This window comes from Canis aureus, chromosome 23, assembly GCF_053574225.1.
Source record: "Canis aureus isolate CA01 chromosome 23, VMU_Caureus_v.1.0, whole genome shotgun sequence".
Taxonomy (NCBI): Eukaryota; Metazoa; Chordata; class Mammalia; order Carnivora; family Canidae; genus Canis; species Canis aureus.
In genome coordinates this window covers 21,459,961-21,482,203 of record NC_135633.1, presented here as the reverse complement: position 1 = coordinate 21,482,203, position 22,243 = coordinate 21,459,961, and the positions used below count along the sequence as shown (strand labels likewise).

General features: G+C 45.5%; 2 protein-coding genes across 11 annotated transcripts in view; one reads left to right on the top strand and one right to left on the bottom strand.

Annotated features, from left to right (window-relative positions):
• C23H11orf42 (chromosome 23 C11orf42 homolog) overlaps positions 1-8,923 on the top strand; it is a 15,557-nt gene extending 6,634 nt beyond the window's left edge. The window contains exon 4 of the mRNA XM_077866723.1: positions 6,602-8,923. Coding sequence (XP_077722849.1) covers positions 6,602-6,633 — 32 coding nt within the window. The 3' untranslated portion in view covers positions 6,634-8,923. The remainder of the gene's footprint in view (positions 1-6,601) is intronic.
• FHIP1B (FHF complex subunit HOOK interacting protein 1B) overlaps positions 1-22,222 on the bottom strand; it is a 23,412-nt gene extending 1,190 nt beyond the window's left edge. The window contains exons 1-12 of one of the 10 annotated variants that reach the window (XM_077866703.1): positions 22,025-22,221; positions 17,748-17,858; positions 11,835-12,163; positions 11,072-11,707; positions 10,555-10,713; positions 10,288-10,374; positions 9,885-10,085; positions 6,335-6,414; positions 5,927-6,132; positions 4,721-5,500; positions 2,077-2,255; positions 1,757-1,919 (exon numbers count right to left, since the gene is read on the bottom strand). In XM_077866703.1, coding sequence (XP_077722829.1) covers positions 1,757-1,919; positions 2,077-2,255; positions 4,721-5,500; positions 5,927-6,132; positions 6,335-6,414; positions 9,885-10,085; positions 10,288-10,374; positions 10,555-10,713; positions 11,072-11,707; positions 11,835-11,972 — 2,629 coding nt within the window. In that variant the 5' untranslated portion in view covers positions 11,973-12,163; positions 17,748-17,858; positions 22,025-22,221. Of the gene's footprint in view, positions 1-1,756; positions 1,920-2,053; positions 2,256-4,720; positions 5,501-5,926; positions 6,133-6,334; positions 6,415-9,884; positions 10,086-10,287; positions 10,375-10,554; positions 10,714-11,071; positions 11,708-11,834; positions 12,164-17,747; positions 17,859-21,289; positions 21,700-21,998 lie in introns of those variants that run through there. The other 9 variants (XM_077866705.1, XM_077866704.1, XM_077866702.1 and 6 more) reach the window with 9 other exon arrangements.
• Positions 22,223-22,243: the final 21 nt, after the last annotated feature.

The window sequence follows — 22,243 nt, the reverse complement described above, 5'->3', positions numbered from 1 at the left end:
GGATCTGGATCTTTGTCCAATATGTAGGGCCTAGACTCTGAGGATCTAGCCTCTAGAGCATGCTACAGTTCCCATTCTCTATCTCTAACATTGGCTACAGAGATATGCTACACAGATCTATTAAATATGGCATTCAGAAGCCTTCACAACCAGGCTCACATGCCCCCTCCGGCCCCTTCTCCAAACTCTTTATACCTTCCCCTGCCTTTGTACCCACACTATCTGCTTTTCCTGAAATCCTCTAGGCTCTTTTCATGCTTTGGTAGCCCTCTCTACCTTATTTTTACTCTCCTTACTGTTTTCATCCTTGGCCTAATCTCATTATCCCCACCCCTCTGAGAAACCTCTTCTGATCTACCCTCCACTGGCTTCCCATTTCACTGCCTTTATCACACTGTATTGAAATAACTTAAGTATATATAGGTCTTCTATCTCATATAGTAATCTGTAAACTCAAGGGTTCAGACTCTTATTTACCTCCACAGTGAACACAGTACCAGTACTATGGACATAAGACACCTTCACAGTACTGTACCATGGCGGAATCATGCTCAGGAACTTCAGCCGTATAATAACCATTCTGGTACTGTCTTCCCAACCCACATCTCTCAAAATCCTCCATTTTATTGCTGCTCTCTTGCTCTTAGCAGATTATTTTGCCTCCTATTTTAATTAGCAAATAAAGGACTTCAATTTCCTGACCTTCCTCTCTGCACCTCACAACTCCATGGATACATATCATTTCCACCTTTTATCTATCCTTATTTGCCTGGACGGGAGGGGGAATTTTTCCCATCCAAAGTTAATCCTTTCCTCGTGCACTAGATGCCACTACATCTACCACCTTTGGGACCTTGCTTTCTCAGTTATGACACTTCTCTAGTCACTCTCTAGACTGACTGTCAGCTCTTAGAAAGCAGATGTCTCATCTTGTATCTCCCTGAGCTTCCTGTTCCAAAGCCAACGGCCAGCACATACGGCAAGTAGACACTTGCATATTTAACTCTTCCTTCTTCACTATATATCACAACCATTCACCAGATTCTGCCAATACTTCCTTTCCATTTCCTACCTTATCCAATTCTTCCTTTCTGTTTCCACTATTCTAATTCAAGCCTTGCTGGTCACAGCTGCAATACAGCAGAAGCCTCTTGACTCTATTTTCTCCTGTCTCTAATTCACCTAGCACATGAACTTAACATGCTTATCTCTCCAGTCTCACATCTACAAACCTCCAGTGGGTTCTCACTGCCTAAAAGATCACAACTTCTACTCCGCTCAATCTCTAATCTGAGCACCTACTGCTCTGGCCAAATCTTTCCAGCCTTACTACCAACTATTCCACCACCTTCTAAATCCCCTGCTCCAACTAAATAGTTCCTACAGTCCCCTGGACAAAAGAATAAAGCCATCCCATTCTTTTGCCTACCCAAGTCTTAACTATCTCTCAAAGACCATGTCAAATGCCATGTCCTTTCCCGAGCAGTAACAATACCTCAATCTAGAGACTATTCTGTCCCCTTGCCTGTCCTCAACTCCTAAGCAGTTTTTGCTGGTGCTGCTGATTTGGCTCTTGGTGGATGTAACTGTATTTTATCCTCTGACCAGAGCCAAATAAACAAACATCAAGACTCAATTTTCTGCAATTCCTCACTTCATGGCACAGAATTCACTCTTAAGAGCTCAAAACTAACCTTGGCTAATAAGCTATCTAGGGAAGGTAGGGAGAGGGGTAGAGTGGTGGGGTAGGCCTCACCTAGGGGATCAGAGCGGCGGGGGGCAGGTCCTGCTGTAGGGCCCTCGGCCCAATCCAACTTGCCACGGGCAATGAGGTACTTCTTGGCTTTGGACAGCAGTGCTGGGAAGTCTTCCTGGGAGGCCGCAAAGCTCTCAATTTTATTCTTCACAGAACCCAGCACCTATGAAGCACAACTTCATGACATTTCTGTGTGGCTCTAGACTGACAGTCCTTTCTAGTCCCACTGAGCCTGTTCCCAGTCCCCCCAGGGCCACTCCAGCTGCGGGCCTGGCCCACCATGGAGCCTGGACGCACCCATGCATGCATGCATCGCACACCTGCAGCAGGGACTTGACACTGGGCTGGAAGACCATGTTGGTGTTGAGCAGGAAAGAGCGGAGCAGGGGCTGGGGGTGACAGGCCAGCTGGGCCACCAGCCCCGTCAGCAGGAAGTTGACATAGACGGAGTTCTGCAGCATGTTCTCGAGTTTGGCAAAGAGCACAGCCATGAAGGGGCCTGGGGGAGGGTGGGCACAAGGATACAAGGCCTGAACACAATGCACATCACACTCATTCCTCCCAAAACCAAGAGACCGCCCCCAACTAGATGAAAATTTTTTGTATGTCAGTCTCTGGGTATGTTTAAATATCCTGTGATCACCTACTTTGGAGGAGATAAAATGGCAGACACCACATGGACTCATAAGAGTCCAGATGCCAGCTTTACACACACTCAAGATGAAGAGTCAGATCATAGGCTCTGAAGTCAGACAGACCCGGGTTTCAAATTCCAGCTTTATCTTTTACTAGTTATGTTACTGGATGAATCAAAATTCTCCAAGCATGGTTTCCCACTTGGCAAAATAAAATATACCCACCTCACAAGATTATTAAAAGGATCAAAAAGATATTCTTACAAAGCAGTTAGCCCAAGATCTAGCAAATTCTAAGTACTCAATAATAACTATAAGCTACATAACCTCTCCCAGTTTTTTAAGCTTCACCCAAGAGGCACAAAAGAAAAAAGAATGAGCAAGAAAGTGATTGGAACCAAAAGAAGAATCAGGTTACACACACGACAAAGGATAACACCACATATGGGTCAGAAGAAAGCAAGAATGAACCGTAGCAAAAACAAAGGTGACTACACAGGCCAACTTCAATATAGGAGAGAAATCTCTGGAAGCCCAAAAAAGAAATCAGCTGTGTTTAGGAACTGGGAACCAAGAAGGCAGAAGAGAATTCATAGGAAAAAAAGAGTTTAGTTCACAGCCAGAGGAAAATGATTCAGGGGAGACTCTGCCAGGTGAGAAGATAACAGAAGGGATTAGAATGATCTGCCAGGAGAATTGGTCTCAACTGAGCTAGATCAAAAAGCATGAGGACTCTAGAGCCATCAAGGTCTATCTGACCAGGGATCTGTAAGAAAAGGAAATTATACCCAAAAACTGCACTATGAACTAAGGAGAACAATGAAGGGAAAGAGGCAATGAATTCTGAAAAAGATCCTAGAACATTCGCCACTCCAGATACTAGTCTTAGCTCCATACAACTCTAGCTTAACAGGGTCCCAAAGATACCCCATAACTTTGTCCTTCTGTTTCTCTCATTGGGTCACTCTTGCAAGAGAAAATTCAAAAAGCTCAGATAAGTTTACAAAGAAGAAAAGGGACATAAGTTTCAATTAATGCTTGCTTCAAGAATGTGGTAAAACCTACATACCACCTTTCAAGGATATTGGGCAGGAAGGAGCAAAGCCTAAACAAATGGAAAGATATTTTCTAGTCTGTAAGAGGGAGTTGTGATGACTCTAGAGCAGTTGTTTTGGTGCTGTGCAAGCAGGATGGCAGCATATCCCAGGCCCAGTTAGGACATGGACTGGTAACTTGACTACATGATAACTTGACTGCAAACAACCAGAAGATGGGTGGGTACCTTGGTCAACTTATATCTGCCATGCACCCAAGAGATGATAATCCTAGTGAAAAGCTACCACGTGCTGAGTTTTCCCAATGCACCAGTATCAACAGTACATGGTTTACATCTATCAGTGATGCGGATGGACACTAATTCAAGGTATGTCTAATCTAAAGCACTACACTGCTTCTCAGAGGTGTTTTTTGCCCATACAGTAAGAGGAGTAAGGATAAGAACCAGATAAGAGGTGGGATGGTAGAACTGGCTCTCAAACAAAAATCAAAGAGGAGTTAGTTAGCCCAGCCACTCAGGTCAAGACTAGCTCCAGGGTCTCTGGAAAGACCAAAGAACTCAGCTGGGGACCTCAGGACCACACTTTGTCATTTGCCCTCAAAGAGGTATTTCACTCTATCTGCTTGAGTCCTTACTACTAACCATAATTTTTAAGAAAGTCTTACTGGGTAGTCACAGCAACCAACAAGGTACAAGGACAGGGACAGGAAAAACCTGAAATTGAATCCTTCTCTGAGGAGACTGGGAGAAGAAAGGAGGCCAGGGCAGAGTAGAGGAAGAACACCAGAAGAGCTGATCCTGGGCCACAGAAAAGTTGACAAGAGACCCAACACCCAGACAAATATAAAGGTGGGAACAGCAGGGAACAGCATGGCTTACAGGTGCCGCACATACAGGATAGCACGTATGTCCTCCATATATATTATTCAGATATATTGCTGTGATTCACCAGGAAACAGCAAACACAGAACATCCTAATCACAATCCCAGGAAACGGCCAGATTGGGGAAGAGGAGGAACATGCACATAGGACAGACATACAAGGCTCAGACATAAATCAATACTCAAACCAGCACAAGCATGAAGACATACAGACAGACACAGAGACGTAAGTATAACATGAAATGGATCTGGAAGGGACCCAAGCAACATGATGAGGAGCTAGGCAAGTACACAGTAAAGACATGGCCAAGAAGTCTCAAAAATCAGCACAAACATGTCGAGTACATGCAGAGAGTACACAAAGGAGAAGGCCTAGGCTAAGTAGCTTACCAGTGAAGGGTTGGCTTGGCAGCTGGTTGAGAGTCCGCAAAGGGCTGCTGAGGAAGGGGCCAGGGGGCTCAGGGGGACAGGTGAAGCTCTCATAGGCCTCCTCCTCCTCAAGAGGTAGTGGAGGCTCTAGCGGGGGTTCTGAGCCAGCCCCCCCATTGCTCAATGCCACCTCCAGTTCCCGGAGCTCCTGCCCAAAGCCCTCTAGTCCTGCCATGCCCCCAGAGGTGCCCTCCAGCAGCTCCCCAGCTCCCTCCTGAGGCACCCGTCGAACTTTCTTTGCCCCCTCAGGCCATGGTCCTGGCACCCCATTGAGCTGGGGAGGAGGCAGGTGGCTAGGGCCCTCCCCTGCACCCCCAGCAAGCCCCCCACTCCCCAGCTCTTCCTCCTCCCCTTCCCCCACATTGTCCCTGTCCTCCTCAGGCAGTAGGCTGCGTTTCTTAGTCCGGGAGCCAACAGGACTAGGCTCAGGAGGGGGCCGCTCGCCATCATAGGGGGCAGACCAGGTACGGCAGGCTCGGACACACCGGTCCACACCACAGCGCGCCTCACGCAGATACTCCAGGTAATTGTCTTCCAGCTCACCAGGCTCCTCCACAGGGCTGGGCCTTCGGCCAGGGCTGGAGGCTGGGGATGCAGCAAGCCCTGGTGAACGAGGGGCTGGAACTGGGGATTCTGAGCCACCCAGACTCTGCTGTCGCAGGAAGAGGGCCAGACGAGATGGTGTGGAGGGCCGGGGCACTGTCACCACGGAAGAGGAGTCAACACTTGGGCTTCCAGGGCCTACACAGGGAAAAAAACATAAGAGGGATCAAAGAGACAGAGGGCTAGGAGGAAGGACAAGACACCTAGGGAGACTAAGAGACAAAGCAATGAAGCAACAAAGACATGTGACCTATTCAGGTAGCTGATTCTCCACCCTCCAAATTAAGCTTTTCCGTATTCACCACCCCCTCTCACCATCCCCAACACCAAAGAAACAATGAAAAATAGAAACAAAAAAAAAAAAGAAAAATAGAAACAATACAAGACTGGAATGAAGAAAAGGAGCAGCTTTGCTCAGAAGCTAATTTTCTTTGGTGGAGTTAAGGATCTACCCTGCAAGACCCCTCATCGACCGCCCCAAAGATAGAATGCCACTCATGGCCCCATCTTTCCCCCTACCCTAGCCCCACCTTCTTGTTAGACTCCCCAGAACCCAAGCCATACCCGTGGTGTCCTCCCTTCTCCCTGCCTCTCTGCTAGGCCCACCTCGTGCCCATGAGGCATGCTCTGGACGGGGTGGGCTAGGGGCACGATGCCGACAACAGCGTGGGATTAGGGAGAGAAACTTGTCTGCTGCTCGTCCATAGAGGTCCACATCACGTACAGCTGGCTTCTGGCTCAGCATCACATGGTTACACGGGACAAGATACCTGGGAAACACAGCAGAAAAAGGACACAGGATAGATGAGGAAGGACCAGGCTTGGCAGAACATTAAGCCAATGGAACTACATGGCTAAGCCAGGCTCCAAGAGGAAAGGCCTCAGTAACCCCAATACAACCCATTGCCCAGCAGTGCACAAGGCCCAGAGGGGTCAGGATCAGCCATCCCTCAGCCCTGTCCCCACAGGTACCTGAGAACCAACTGCAGCAGGACATCCTCACAGCTGAGGTTCAGTAGGGTCCTGAAGAGACTCAGAGAGACCATGCAGAGCTGGGGGGGGGGGGGCGGGGGGGAGGAGGGACGGAGTCACCATAAGAGCTCTCTACCCTCCGAGATATTTACCGAATGGGAACCCCCCCAGCCCCAGGCCCAACCAACCACTCCTAGAGTAACAACGTGCACAAGGCCCAGCACATAATAATCAAGTATTAAATAAATGCTCATATGGTCTTTGTAGGCAAGACATCAACTGTTCGCAGACAGGAATGAACCATGTGTCAGATTCTGTATTTCTACAGACCACACACGTCGGCAGACCCTCTGGCTATATATACCTGTCGGCAGAGCTTCCAACAATACTTAATGGAATGAACACCTATGAAGAGAGACCCTGAGAAATGCGGGGACTGAGTGAGTGGCTGCCAGGAGACAACAGCAATGTAATAAGTGAGGGAATGCCTGTCAGTGGAGACTGCAGCAGCACAGAAGCCAGAGAGGGAACCTGGAAGAATCCCAGCTGGGAAGTGGGCGGGGCTGTGAACAAGGAGTCTGAGTCACCTTCTCCAACAGTGGTGTATCTCTCAGGAGGTAGAAGAAAAAGAAGCTCAAGCACAGCTGACAGGAAAAGGAAAAAATAGGTGGGTCCAGAATAGAGGAAACCATTTGTTTTAGAAAATAAGAAGGGTAGTTCTTCGGTGGCTAGGCTAAGAGAGGAGAAGAGAACAGACACCTGTAAGCACTCCCTGACTCCTCTGAATCCCCACAGCACTTTCCCTCTACTTCCCATATGGCACCTGGAGCTCCCTGAAGACAATTATCGGGTCTTGGGCCAGGGCACAACTGCACAGTCTAGGCACTCATCATTTACTACATAACTGTGGAAGGATTAAAAGCCAAAAGCAGTGGGAAAGAGATGAGACAGCAGTTTACACTTTGGACAGCACAGATGTTCAGATTTACCCTAAATGACCATTTTAACTAGCAAGGAAAACATTCCCACTCACTGAAAGGTTGTTTGGTAGGTATAAAAATAGCCCCCCAAAGATGTCAGGCCCTAAACTCCAGAACCTGTAAGTATTTTACCTTACAGGACAAAAAGTATGGTTATGGTTATGGAATTTGAGATGTGGACAGTAGCATGGATTACCCAGATGGACCCGTCTAATCACATGAGTCCTTAAAAGCAGAGAGCTTTTTCTAGCTGGGTCAGAAAGAAGGAAAAGAAATCTGAAGCATGAGAGAGACTTGATCCACCATTGATGGCTCTAAGGATAGAAGGGGACCATGAACCAAGGAATTTGGTTGGCCTCAGAATCTGGGAATGGTCCTCTGCTGACAGCTGGCAAGAAAACGGGAATCTCAGTCCTATACCTAGAAGGAAACAAATTATACCAACAACCCTACTGAGTAGGTAAATGGATCCACTCTTAGAGCCTCCAGAAAGGAACACCGCCCCACCAAACATTTTGACTTTAGCCTGACGAAATCCATATCATATACATATATATGATTACAGAGCTGCAAGATAACAAATTTGTGTTGTTTTAAGCCTCTATATTTATGGTAATTTGTTATGACAGCAATAGGAAATTAAAACAGATAGGGGCACAGACAGATGAGCTAGCATGATTGATGTTAAGCCACAGAAGACAAACTTAAAGAAGTTCAAAGTCGGGGCAACAGAATCAAGCCTAAAAAGGCCAAACAGTGGAAAGGAAAGCAACTACATCCTGAAATCAGAAGTGTTCCGGTTCCTCGAAGAAGCAGGAACCAAGAAGAAATACCCCAAGAACTTGAAGGCTCCTGAGACCAGAGGACCAAGACTAATAGAAACAAATGCCAAAAACGAAAGACAATGAGAGAGAACCAAAGAAGTGAGGATAAGATGAAGACAAAAGCAAGATGGATAGGTAGAGCCTGGCATAGGGAAAAGAAAAATCAACCTTAAGAAGGAAATCAATAGTCCCAAAACACAAAGAGGACATTCCATCAGGCCAAACAGATATAAGACCGTGGTCTAACTTTAGCATAATGAGAAATAAAACTTTTTTGGTATCTTTATAAAATTAAAGCTTTGACACCAATTCCCTGTTGATTTTTGCCAATAATAATTTCTCCATACATGTATCATAATTACTTTTTGGAATAATGTAAAGACGTGTATGCCCTGTATATTATAATTCAAGAGATCTCAGGCAGAGTCTAGAAAATACTGTTGTTGCCATTTTTAAATTCTGAGTTGTGCACCTGGTTCAGAAACACTGGTCTCATCAGTCAGAGTGGAATATCTCATCTGTAACCTCAGTTATTCAGAAATCTCACCTATACAAAATATAGCTCTCCTGAAACCTCACCTACCACAAGGCTGACTACCAGGTATCTCAATTATCTTGAAGGGTTTTTCCATAACCTTTAGTAATCCAAGGACTTCTATTTTAAACATCAGGACCTAGGGAACTTCAATTATTTGTAAAAAGAAGAATAAGATACAAAAATAAGAAACAAAAATGGTTCCAGAGCCAACCAAATGCCATAAAATCCATAATTAAATGAATGCTTTATTCCCCTAGAAAGACTCTGGGTCTTTATTACTTGGAATCTACTTACTCCTATTTCATATATATTTCTGCTGGTTAAAATCCAAACTTTTTACCATAGTCTACAAGGCCATGCCTGATCTGAATCTTACCTACCTTTCTACTTTCATATCATTCCCTTCTTTCCCTTGCTCACTACATCTCCAGTCATACTGGTCTTGCATTTCCTCAAATACATTCAGCTCATCCCCATCTCATGTCCTTTGCATGTTGCTCCCTCTGCCCAGACTCTTATATCACTTGTTCTTCAATAGGCAAACTCCCTCATGACCTTGAGGTCTTAGCTCAGAGAGGTTTCTGACCACCTTATTATTTTCTAAGCACCCTATTTAGTTTTTTCATAACAATGACCACAATTTTCAATTATTTTATTAATGGGCTTATGTGTCTATAAAGGAAGCTCCATGAAGTCAGCACCCATGTCAACCTTGTTTACCATTTATCCTGAGTATAAATGTTCAGAAAGGAATGTTTAAGTAGGTAGGTAAGTGGATGGGTGCTCCAAGTTATAGCAGTTCAAATGCAGCAAATCCAAAGGGGAGAAAAACTAAGCATATCAGTAGCAGCAGGATCACCTATCAAAGCAGACACAAAACCTGGAGAAGTGATCTCAAGTCACCCACAGCAGGCCCCAGAACAATACACAGCTAAAGAGAACCTCAGGCCAATGCTACATTACAAGTATAGCACAATGGCAAAACCTCTAGTCACGAGGAGCGGCCAGTTATCCAGAAAAAGTAACTGTGTTCTAGATTCATATATTACAAAAGCAAGGGAGTAGATTAAAATCTGTACCCAAAATGGTCAAAGTTTAATACTGTAAAGTAAATGCCACCTAACTTTGAAGTGATTGCTGGAGACAAAGGCCAAAGAAGGGCAGACACACCCTCCCAGAACAACAGTCAGAGAGAGAAGATGGCTCACCCAGGTAAGCCAGGACAGAGGTAGGGGCCATACCCGGGAGTTGCTGCCAATTCGGGCAACGAGGGTGTCAAGAATGGTATGGGTGTCATGCCGGTGTAACAGCAGGAATCGCAGGAAGGTACGGAGCAAAGCAGGCTCTGAGATACTCCGTAGGAAAAGTTCCAGATAGGCGGTACTGGCGATCATCTCTTCCACAGACGTCTGGATGAAGGGAAGGGAAAGTTTGGAAATTTAGGGCTTCCCTGCACATATACTGACTCATTTTCCTTCTAAGAAGGAGGCAGGAGCAGACAGGATAGAAGGGAGGAGGACCCAGCCCACTGCCTCCCACACTGGTTCTGGTATTTAGGTCACCACCCCTTAACCTAATACCCTAATCTACCTTGCCACCCATAACTCTCACCTTGTGCAGGGCAGGGCCCATGACAGGCACTAGAAACCCATTATGGATATAATCAACTAGCTGCTTCTGCACCAAAGGATGAGCCACCTGTAAGGGTGCAAGAAAGAGGGTGGAGGAATGTGAGGTGGCCACTGTCTGGGAGTGGAATGTACAAAGCAGGCACCCTATCCCCAAAATGGCAGAATAGAACTCCAGGGAATATGCCCCCTTCCCCCGCAATATCCCCAGAATGACCAAGGGACCAGACCTCCTGGGAACCCATCCCACCTGAATGACTGCATTGCAGAATTCTAGGGAACTCATGAACAGCGCAAGTGCTGGCACTCCCAGCCAGTCCTCCCGTCGCAGGCAATGCCAATCATCCCCTGGAACCTCAATCTTTCGGGGCAGTGAGGAGTATAGGGCACTCAGCCCTGTGGCCAGCACCTGGGGGCCATCCCCAAGGACAAGTTACAAAAAGCGCAGACAATATAAAAATAGGGAATCAGGGGAGTTACTAACCCAGAGTTTTGACAGGAGTAGGGGAAAGAGCTATTCCTAAAGCAGATACTTAGTTACTGAATGTGCCAGGACATCACCTTGGGAACACTGGCCCATGAAGAACCTTAGTACCTGTGCTATCCACCTAAGCCCATGTTTCATCCCCACCCCAACCCCAGGTACTTCTTTCAAACCCAAGGGGTCACTACCTAAAGGAGAAGGACCCAGTACATAGCCCCTCCACGTCTTCTGGATAGCGAGTGTCTACACACCATACCCCACCCCCATCCCAGGAGGTGCTGACCGGGCAGAAGTACGAGTGATCTGCAATGTAGCGGCCCACAGTGGGACTCCCAGCTGACAGAGCCATGAGCAGGAGTAGGGCGTCACGAGCCTGCTGGCCCAGCGTGCCCTCTCGATGGACGAAGGGAACAAGGCGAGAAAAGAGGAGAAGACGGGGGGCAGCTCCAGGCTCAGGAGGTGGCTGTAGGAAGAACTCGAGCAATGAAGGCTCCCGGGCCAGACACACACATAGCTGGCTGAGAAGTAGCACCAGGCCTTCATCTAGTGCTGGGCTACTGGGCACAGGGCGGCCACAGGCATCCAGCAAGGTCAGCAGAGCCTCACGAACTGGACCATGTCGCAACAGTGGCTGGCGAGCTTCGCTCACTAGCATCTCAAACAGTTTCAACTGCTCAGCCCGCCGTTCCTCAACCCCATCCCCAAGCTCATCCCACTGAAGCTGCCACGCCAACACACGGGTTAGCAGGTCCTCACGCAGAGCAAACTCCAGCAAGGGCCCAGGGGCCGTGGGGGCGGAGGGAACCGCACGATCTTCTACCAGCAGTGTCAACATCTGGTAAGTGTGGTTGCGCACAGCACTGAGATCATCTACACCCCCAGCTGCACGAGGTCCTTGCCGCTCCAGGATTCGCACCACCTGAAGAAGACAAAAGATAGAAGGAATCTAAGATGTTATGATGACTAAATGGGATGGTGAGAGAACACAGCAGGTTAGAGGATTCAGGTAGCCAGCAGATCAGGCCATTTTGCATAGAATCTCCTACCTGAGACCAGTGATTCTTGAAGACCATGAGGCAGGTCTCAGGATCAGCCATGACAGGGGTCTGCAGATTGGCCCCCTGAGGTACACGGTGCCCAGGGCCCCGGGAGGCCAATCTGCTCAGCCAGTTCATCCTCTCCATGAGGCAGGCTGGGCAGGGCCAGTGGCCAGAGGGCCACTCTCTGAGAATCTGCCAGCTGGAGGCTTTCTCCACTTGTATCTCTAGTCTGCTTCATCCGGTCTGTAGGAGCCAGTAGCTGGCCATGGAGCCAAAAGATATACCAGGCTAGAGTAGTAAGCCCAGAGGTCACTGCCTAGTCCAGACCTGCAAATCTAATTCAGAGAGAGAGAAAGGAAGAGATCAACAGGAGTTTGCCTCTCTCCACTCCCCAACAGGCAGAACTCAGAGCCACCAATCCACTGAAAATTCCACTCATGCATAGCATCTTAAACAGAACTCATTTCTACCACCAAACCTGTTACTCCTCCAGCCTTCTCCATCTCAAGAAATGATACCAACATTCACCTACATGCTCAGGCCAAAAACTTGAGGATCCTCCTTATTTCTTCTTTTCCTTAATTCTAATACCTAATTCAACAGCAGCAAACCCTATCACCTATACCCTCAAAGCACATCTTACTATTGCAATTGTTTCCAATCTGGTATCTGTGCTGCCAGTCTTGCCTCCCACCTCACCTCCCTGACAGGTATTTCTTTTTCTTTTTCTTTTACTTAGTTACTTAGTAGGCTCCACACCAAGCGTGGAGCCCAACTTGGAGCTTGAACTCAGGACTCTGAGATCAAGACCTGAACTGAGATCAAGAGTTGATACTTAACTGACTGAGCCACCCAGGCACCTCAGAGCAATATTTGTAAACTAAATTATGTTACACCTCTCCTCTTGAGGTGTATACCCACTGAATACTCTCCAATGATTTCCCATCACACTAGTAATAATCCAAATACCTTACCGTGGCTTTTAGAGCCCTATATGATCTAGTCTGTATTCACTTTCTACCATCCTCCTCCTCACTCATACTTTTCTCGTACAGGCCTTCTTGAATACGTTCTACTCCCTCAACCTGAAATGCTCTTCTGACCTTCACATTGTTCACAACACTCCATTGTTTCTGAATGCAATTTCCTCAGAGGCCTTACTTAATTCTATCTAACTAGCACATCTTTACTCTCTAGCTTCCTAATCTTACTTTCTTCTTAGCAGGTTTCACTATCTAAAGATACTTATTTGCTTATTTATTTGTCTAGCTTCACCACTAGAATACAAGCTCACTGAGGGCAAGGTTTACCTGTTTGTTTACTGTTGTATCCCCGGTACCTAAAGCAATACCCAGGGACTCAGTAAATATTTGCTGAATGTACGAATGCTTAAGTAAATAAATGAATGAACAAATGAATGAACGATCAAGAAACCCAGTCTTGGGGCACCTGGGTGTCTCAGTCAGTTAAGTGACTGTGGCTCAGTTAAGTGACTGTGGCTCAGGCCATGATCCCCGGGTCGTGGGATCAAGCCCCCTGTGAGGCTCCCCGCTCAGCAGGGAGTCTGCTTCTCCCTCTCCCTGTACACCTCTCCCCGCCTCCCTCTGCACTTTTCTCATGCGCTCAAGCTCTCTAAAAAAATAAATAAAATCTTAAAAAAAAAAAAAAAAAACTTAAAAAAAAAGAAAGAAATCCAGTCTTGATCCGACTCTAACCATCTGGGACGGCTGAGGAAGAAATTATTTTGTACCTGTCACAGTCCTTCCCTAGAAGCCTACCCAGTAGGAAATTACCCAATAGACCCTTAACTAGCTGAATATACTTAAGAGGTAGAAATCTAGAGCCAATCAAAAGAGCAGGACATTCATTTCAGCAAAGAACACAGGGACACATTCCCATATAGAGATACATATACCCCACTCCTGCCAGATATATACAACACTCACTCCTGGGGACATGACATGACACCCTCCCTAGAGAAAGGGGAAAGGTACCAAAATAGCTGTTGGCCTAGACCATAGCTCACAGCTCCTTCTCTATCACACCCCTCACCCCCTCAGTAGTATTCAGAGGAAAGGTGTGGTTCAGTTGTCCTTCCTCTTTAGGCTCAACAAAGGCTGAAGGAACCAGAGACCTGGCACCGCCTCACACTTTGCCCTCAGGTTATGTTAACACCATCCCCTTCCACCCAGATTCTCCATTACCAACTCACAACTAAAGGAAGGTAGCAACTAGGCTTAAGGAAACCTTTGAACAGGAGATAGTCTTCTATAACAAAGGGCAGAGCCAATCCTAAACAGCAGGCAGGACTCACTCACTAACTCTGTAACTAAGTACATCCATACTGATAAAGTACTGAGCACACTGCTAAATAATCAATGGAAACACAAAGACAGATAAAAACAGTTGGAGGAGAACATAAATAAAAACTCCAATGAATATTATTAACAGAGGTATTTACAAAAAAGTTACAGAGACATGAAAGAAAGCAACTAATTCTGCCTGAGAGACTATAAGAGGTTCCAGAAAAGAGATGATGTCTTACTTAAGTCTTTAGCAATGAGATACTGGCCACAAAGGGAACAGAGGGAGAGGCCTTCATATTAAAACAGTATGTACAAAAATACGGCACCATGAAAGAACATGATAAACTTGAAAAACAGTTCCGGGTTTGGGGTGGCCTAATCAAAGACTACTTAGAGAAGAGAGATACAATATTTAGTTGAAGGGTAAATATGGGTGAAGGTTATAATTATCATTGAGTATCAAGTTTAGGTTTTATCTATTGACACCCTGGAAACAAAGGAGGTTTTCAGACAAAGAAATGACAAGATTAAATTTGCTTTTATAAAGATGTCAGATAGCAGTATAAGATGGAGCAGAGAGAGGCAGATGGCAGATGAATTAAAGTGGTAAGAGCAAGATTAGAAAAGATAAATCTGAGATTCACCTTTATCTTAGCCATGTCCCAGGTGATAATTATTTACACCTGTAATATCTATGCCAATAATAGCAAGCTCGTGCAAAAGGGATCAGATCACTCCTTCTTCTTCACATTACAGTGCCAACACAGTGCCTGGCATTCAACAATGTTTGTGGAACTAAATGCTAAATTAAAAATAATTATAGTTAACATATATCGAGCACTTACTATGTGCCAGGCTCTATTCTAAGCACTATATGTAGTAGCTCATTTAAACCCCATAAAAACTCTAGATGTACTATTATCTCCATTTTACACATGAGAAAATCAAAACCTACAAAGAGTAAATATACTAAGTCAGCTAGCTAAAAGGAGGAAGACTGGGATGCAAATGCAGATACTCTGCATCCACTTAATTTAGCCAGGAGGTAGAAGCAACAAGACCTGACAAATGGAGGATAAGAGAAGACTCTAATATGAACTATAGAAGATTCAGTAAAAGATAATGCCATTAATGGGTCAGAAACATATAACAATAGTATAAAAGTGTTTTAGAAAAGAGGATGAATAGCTTTGTTAAGCTTTGAGACACCTATAGGATATCCATAATGTTCAGAAAGCAAATAGAAATATTATCCTTGAGCTCAAGAGTGAAATCAAGACTAGAGATATATACCCAGGACTCAAGAGTTTATATAGGTGGTAGATGAAGCTATGCGATGGATGGAATCAAACAAAGACATCAGCAGATCTTGAAAGGAGCTGAGGATGACATCATGAGGAAAACCAGAAATTAGGAAAGCAAAGGAGGTGTCTTTGAAGACTGTGAAGGTAGCCAGAAATGGAAGGAAAAATCCAAGAAATAATGATAATCTAGAATTCAAAGAAAGGAAGTTTCAAGAAAGTGGAGACTGCCATAATCATAATGTATAGTCTACGGAGAGACTAAGTAAAATAAAGATTGAAAATGATCAGTCAGTTTTAGCAATCAAGTTTTAGATAAACTTAGGAAACTAATTAGTTAAAGAATGACTAAGCCACAGAAGTATAAGACACAATAACAGGAAAGTCAGTGACATAGGGAGGGATGAAAATAGGGCAATGGCTTACAGAAGCTAGGAGGGATGGGAGGAGTCAGGAGAAATAGCTTTTACTCTTTGGTTTGGTTTTATTTTAGGATGGAGAGCCTCAAAGATGTTTGTTAAGTGAGGAAAAGAAGTATGAAGAAAATAACAGGTTGTAGATAAACGAGCTGGGGATAACTGACAGAAAAATCAGATACAGGACTAGTCTGAGAAAAAGAAGTATTACTACCTTCTCTGAGAAAGGAGGAAAATAGTAATAAAGGAGGCGTGCCAGTTCAGGTAGATCTGAAACAGGGAAGCTAAAATCTTCCCACCTAACCTTCCCTCACTCACTCACCCAAGAGAGTAGGGGTGAGGCAGAAGAGGAATGAGAAGGTGATAGAGCCACAGAACGGATGTTCAGTCTTTCACACATGATTTCCTATAAACCATCAGTCATACAGTCTAGTAGCTACCAGCGGCAGGGATGTGCTTAGCCATCTGCCCAAGTCCTTATGCTACCAAGTAAGCACCGGCTGGGGAAGGCAAAGCCAACAGTTGAGAATACTGGTAAGAAATGTCTTCTTTTACGGGCTCTCTCACTGCTAGTAGCCCCAGGAGACTGCATCCTTCCTTACTGGTTTCCTGAACTCTGCCCATGCCTTTGTAAAACAATCCCTTTATTAAATTCTTCCCAAACCAAATTTGTGCAATCTGCCCCCTGCAACTGATACAAGAGCATTACTGGTTACGGAATGCTTCTCAATCATATCTCATTTGAGGACTGAAAATAGAGGCCTGACGGTCAAGTAAGAGTAACACAAAGTAGTAGGTAAAGAAGGAGCTCTGGTTTGAATCTCAGTCCACCATTTTCTAGCTGTGTGACCTTAAATAAATCATTTCACACATGGGAGCCTCAGTTTCCTTACCTAAAATTCCTGATAAAATAAGTATTGTCAGTATTTTAAAAATTAAATAAAATAATCTATGTAGGGGGGCACCTGAGTATCTCAGTGGTTGAACATTCTGCCTTTGGCGCAGGTTGTGATCCTGGAGTCCTGGGATGGAGTCCCAATTGGGGGACTGCTTCTCCCTCTTCCTATGTCTCTGCCTCTCTCTGTGTGTTTCTCATGAGTAAATAAACAAATCTTTTAAAAAATAAATAAATAAATAACCTATGTAGCATGCCAGGCATATAAAGCAGGTGCTCTGTAAATGACATTTTCCTTTCTCCTTTCCCTTTCCTGATCCTACCTGACCAGGGTATCCTCATCCCTGACTTAGAGGAGATCTAACCTGCTCTGACACATCCATCCCTACCACCTCCCACTCAAACTCTGGTGAGCTGAAGAAGAGCCAAGCATCCAGTTTCAGCAAAGTAAAGCTTTAACATGTCCAAAACTAAACTGTCTTCAGCTCCTAGAATTCAATTCCAAAGATTAACAACCAACTCCTACCTTGCATATAACTGGGGTGCCCACTTCTGCTTCACTGCTTGACCAACAAAGGGCACTGCTCACAGACCCAAGGGGAATAGCCTCCAGGACCTTTCTTCATCCCCCCACCCCCACCCCAACTCCAACTCTACTCAAAGAGAAGAGCCACACTGAAATCAGTGTCTCAGAACACAAAAGCTAACATGTAACCCGGGCCTCCTTCACATACTGCAAAAACACAAAAGAAGACCATAGCTTGGTGTTCCTGTCACCTACTTAAGACTTTCTCATTCCCTGTTAACCGTACAAAGTTCAAAACGAGACAAAGAGAATGGAATTAATACCCTATTACTGTGCCCTTTCCTCTCATTACAAAGCCTAGAAAAAAAGAGTTGACCCCTCTTTCCAGATTTATCTTCAGGCTCAGCCACAGAGGAAAAGGAAGAAGAAAGAGCCAATCTGTCAGAACCACAAACAGCCAAGGTCAGTCACTCACCTTACAGCACAAAATATGGCCTTACAGGCACATTCAGCAAGGGTGTCCATCAACCTCAGAATAGCAGGCACAGGGCGGGAAGTGGCTCAGTCTTACTTATGAACCTTTGCCCTGGGAGAGGCAAAAGAGGGAGGGAGCTATGAGCAGGGATACACACCTGCAATACCTACAGCAGACAGGAAGACCAAAATGACCTTTCAAGAACAGGTCAGTAAAATCCTGACATTCCTTTCCCTACAATAGCTCTTTCTGGGCAAGATGACTGATTACTGACATAAGAGGATTGAATAAGCCATTATCCTAAATACTGAAAAGTAGAAAGATCTGATTAAAACCTCATAGGAATACAAATGGTAGGGGGTGAGGGGCCAGGAGAACCTCACAGAAGCCTCCTAACCTAGAGCTCAGCTTACACATAGTCTCCCTGCTTGTCCATCCCTCATGTATAGGACAAATGGGCTATCAGTGTGTGATCCCAACTCACTCCCTCCCCTCTCCCCAAGAATCTCCGTTTCTTGCAGGGATCTCACCTGACTCCAGGACACCCTTTATACAATGTGAACCTCAATCACAGTGACTCTCCTTTACAGCAAGGAAGCTCCATGTCACACATGGTTCTTTCTCCACCCCTCTTGGGTGATGACAAAGATGTCAAAAAGAGGAGGAGAGAATGAACTAGATCCTAAAGAACAAGGAAAGTTCACTGGGCAGAGAAGAAAAAGTATTCTTAGTAAGGGAAACAGCTATTACAAAGATCTCAAGGCTCAAAAAAGTAACATGTTTGTTAGGGAACTGTGAACAATTTATTCAAGCTAGAACACAAAATAGGGAGTGGCAGGAGACAAGGCTGGAGAGGTGAGTTCAGGCCAAATGATGCCATATTAAGGAATTTGGATGTTGTCCTACAGAACACAAAGAGCCAAAGTTTTTAAGCAGAGGAGCTCCATGATTACATTTGTATTTTTAGAAAGATCATTCTAGGGACAGACTAGAAAAGAGCAAGTCTGAAGGCAGGAGACTGTTGGGGGTGGAGGGGAGTCCAGATGAGAGACGAGGAGGAAGTAAACTAAAGCTTTACAGTGAAAATGTAGCCATGGAGATGAAGAGGAAAATAATTTAGAGGTTAACATACTAAGATTTTAGTAACTGACTAAATACAGGGGGTGAAGGAACAGAAAGAATGAAGATAACAGTGAAGCCTTTGCCTGGACTGTGATACAGCATGTGGTACAACAGCACACTCTCAGAGCAAAGACAGTGAGTTCTATTCTGGACATGTAAATCTGTAATACCTGTGGAGATATATGGCAGAGCACTGAATATATATGACGGGAACACAGAGAGAGATTATATCCTCATGATATGCTTTTGTATTTCACACTCTCTCTCTAAATTAAAATTATCTTTTCATGTATCTACCTCTCCCAACCTGAGTGAGAATTCCTTGAGACCTTAGACGACCATGTCTCACTCATCTTATCTCATAAAATTTAAGTTTCAGACTACATACTGAAAAAGTATTTGCTAAATGAATAAATGAATTCATATATGAATGAATGAATTTGCTTTCCTAGCACTTAGCAGAGTACCTGGTGCATAGCCAAAGTGGAGTAAATGGTTACATACAGCACTCTAAATATGTTTCTATCTCTACATCACCATCCTCATTTATGTTACTTCTCAGATCTACCACTAGTCTGTATGTCTAAGTCAAAAGCCATTTTACTTACTGTACTACTATTTCAACAGAGTTCAGTATAGTTTACCAAACCCAGTGCTTTCTCCAGAACACTCAAGAATTTGGACAGTCCCTAAGAACCCTCTGATGACTTGACTAATCCAACCACCATCACAATGTGATCCAGGTATTACGTGATCTGTTCCCATGTCATTGCCACAATATTAAACAGAACCCTCATCTTGGGCAGCCCCGGTGGCTCAGTGGTTTAGCACCACCTTCAGCCCAGGGCCTGATCCTGGAGACCGGGATCCAGTCCCACGTCGGGCTCCCTGCATGGAGCCTGCTTCTCCCTCTGCCTGTGTCTCTGCGCCTCTCTCTTTCTGTCTCAAATGAATGAATGAATGAATGAATGAATGAATGAATAACGAACCCTCATCTCTGTGGCACTCTCAAAATCTCTTTAATCTCTTTTGGAACCACATTAATTATAAATCATTAAAAAATGCTTTTTGCCAATATAACGTCCTCCAGGTCATCACAACTCTTCCCAAACCTAACATGTCTTTTACTCCACATGGCTTCCACTCTCTGCTACAAATCTTCTTTCCCCAAGTCACTCACTCTCAGGAAACCAAAGTTTGGGCTCAGCTTTGTCACTGTCATGATGTGACCTCTGGTTTATGAATGATTCATCATCTATAACATAAGAATTCCTGCCCTTGCCTACTTCACAAAGTATGTAAACCCAGTGAAATGTGAGATTGAATGAATGCTGTTCAAATGTCAGAAGTTATCTAGAATTACTGTCTAAACACAGGCTTCCTAAAAACATAACAACAACAGCCACACCATCATCACTCTAAATTTCTGCATTTCAGGAACCAGTAAAAATAATTTCTAAAAATTTTTGAAAATAGGCTTGTTACTTTTTATTTCGGCAAATAAGACCATTTCTTTAAAGCCCACCATCTACTGTCACCGTTATTTCATCAGTCAGAAAGCACTTTAACACTAAAAGAATAATCTCAGAATGAACTTATCCTTATGGAAAACTCATGTTTCATGTCATCTTTCTCTCTTTCCTCCTGGATGGATGAAATCTTTATCGTGGACTGACACTATCCTTGGCCCAATGTTTAGTAGTCACTGCTCCAAACCCTGTCATGATACATGTCAGTTACAGGGTTTTGCTCATCAGGGTAGGCGGTAAAGGGTTCCACCAGCAACAAAATGTTTGGCCTCCAGAGAGAAGCAATGGAAACATACCACGGGTCAGAACAGTTGGTTCTGAGGCTGAGACTCTAGAACAGAATGGCAACTTGGGCTTTGGCTGCTCCTCATTCTCAAGAGAATAGTCCTGATGGGAAAGGCCTAAATCTCCCTGAGGTCGGGGAAGGATAGTATCTGGGCTCTATGGTCAACTGCCACTAGAGAGGACAATTTAGTGGTGAAGTGCCATCCCAGCTGTCTGGAACTTATAAAATGTTCATGTGAGTATGGGTTGGCAGGGAGAAAGGGATCTGTAACATACTAATAATAAAGTGAATCCAAAACTGTCATGGACAGAGGAATGAGTTGCAAAGGGACAGGAGAAAACTTCTGCGGGCGGTATATGTTCAGTATCTTGAAAGTGGTGACGGTTTCACAGATGTAAACATATGGCAAAACTCACGTACAGGTTACCTATGAGCAGTTTATTGTATATACATTTACCTCAGTGAGGTAGGATTTTTTTTTTTTCTGTGAGAAACTGAGAGCAAACCCATTCTGTTTGAGACCCTAAATATAGTGTTGCATGTAACAAACCACGTGACTTTCACGAAAGTAGAATTAGCTACTGAAAACGGTTAGTCCAACTTACATGACAACCCTCGGAGTCCCGCAGCCAAGCATAGGTGTAGGTGAGGGGCAGCAGGGGAGTAAGGATGCCCAGAAGCAGGTGGAGAGAAAACAAACGAGAGGCTGTCACAGCCAAAAAAAAAAAAAAAACAACTCCATGCGAGGGACCATCTCCAAGTCTGGAGTCCCAAAGAGGAACTTGAGAAACTGGCAGTTTCAGTGATTACTCTGGTTGAAAACTAAGCCTCAAGAAATGATTTTATCATAGTTATTACTGCTCGTGACGCCTTCATTTTTCTGTCCTCGAAAAGCCAAGTGCACGACACTCGCACCCAAGCTGTCCTACTCGGTCTGCAGCTGGGCAGGACCCTGGGCAGGACAGTCCATCCAAGTAGGCTCCGGAGCCAACCTCAACGTGACGGATCCTCGTCCCTTCCCGCACGCCCTACCCTCAACTCCCGCATCCACGCCCCAGCAGCCCGCACGCTCCTGCCTTTGCCCTCTCCTCTCCCCTCCCGCACAGGCCGTACCCTCACTCAGCTCCCAGGGCTGCCCTCACCCCTGCCCACAGGTGCCTCAGCCCCTCCATAGCCGTGTTCACAAGTCCCTTCCCTTGGCCCCTCGAGAAGCACCCCCAGCCCCTCCTCCCTTGCCCGCTCACCCTCCGGCTCTCCCGTGCTCTCCTACCTGAGACACTCACACCGGCCCCTCACCACATGCCAGCCCCTCACCCTGTCCCCTCACAACCAGCAGTCACCAAGTCCGCTGCCGTCTTTCGTCAGCTCCTCAGCCTCTCACGCGCCTCTCCGGGCCCTGCGGCCCATACTTGCCGTTCACTCACAGAACCCCGACCCTGACCAGGCCCGATGGCCGCAGCCCTGCTAGGTGAGCTCAGGCCGCCGCCATCGCTCCTCAGGCGCACCAGCCGCGCCCCGCCCCGCGCCACACGCAACCCGCGCCCCCGCGCACCCCACGT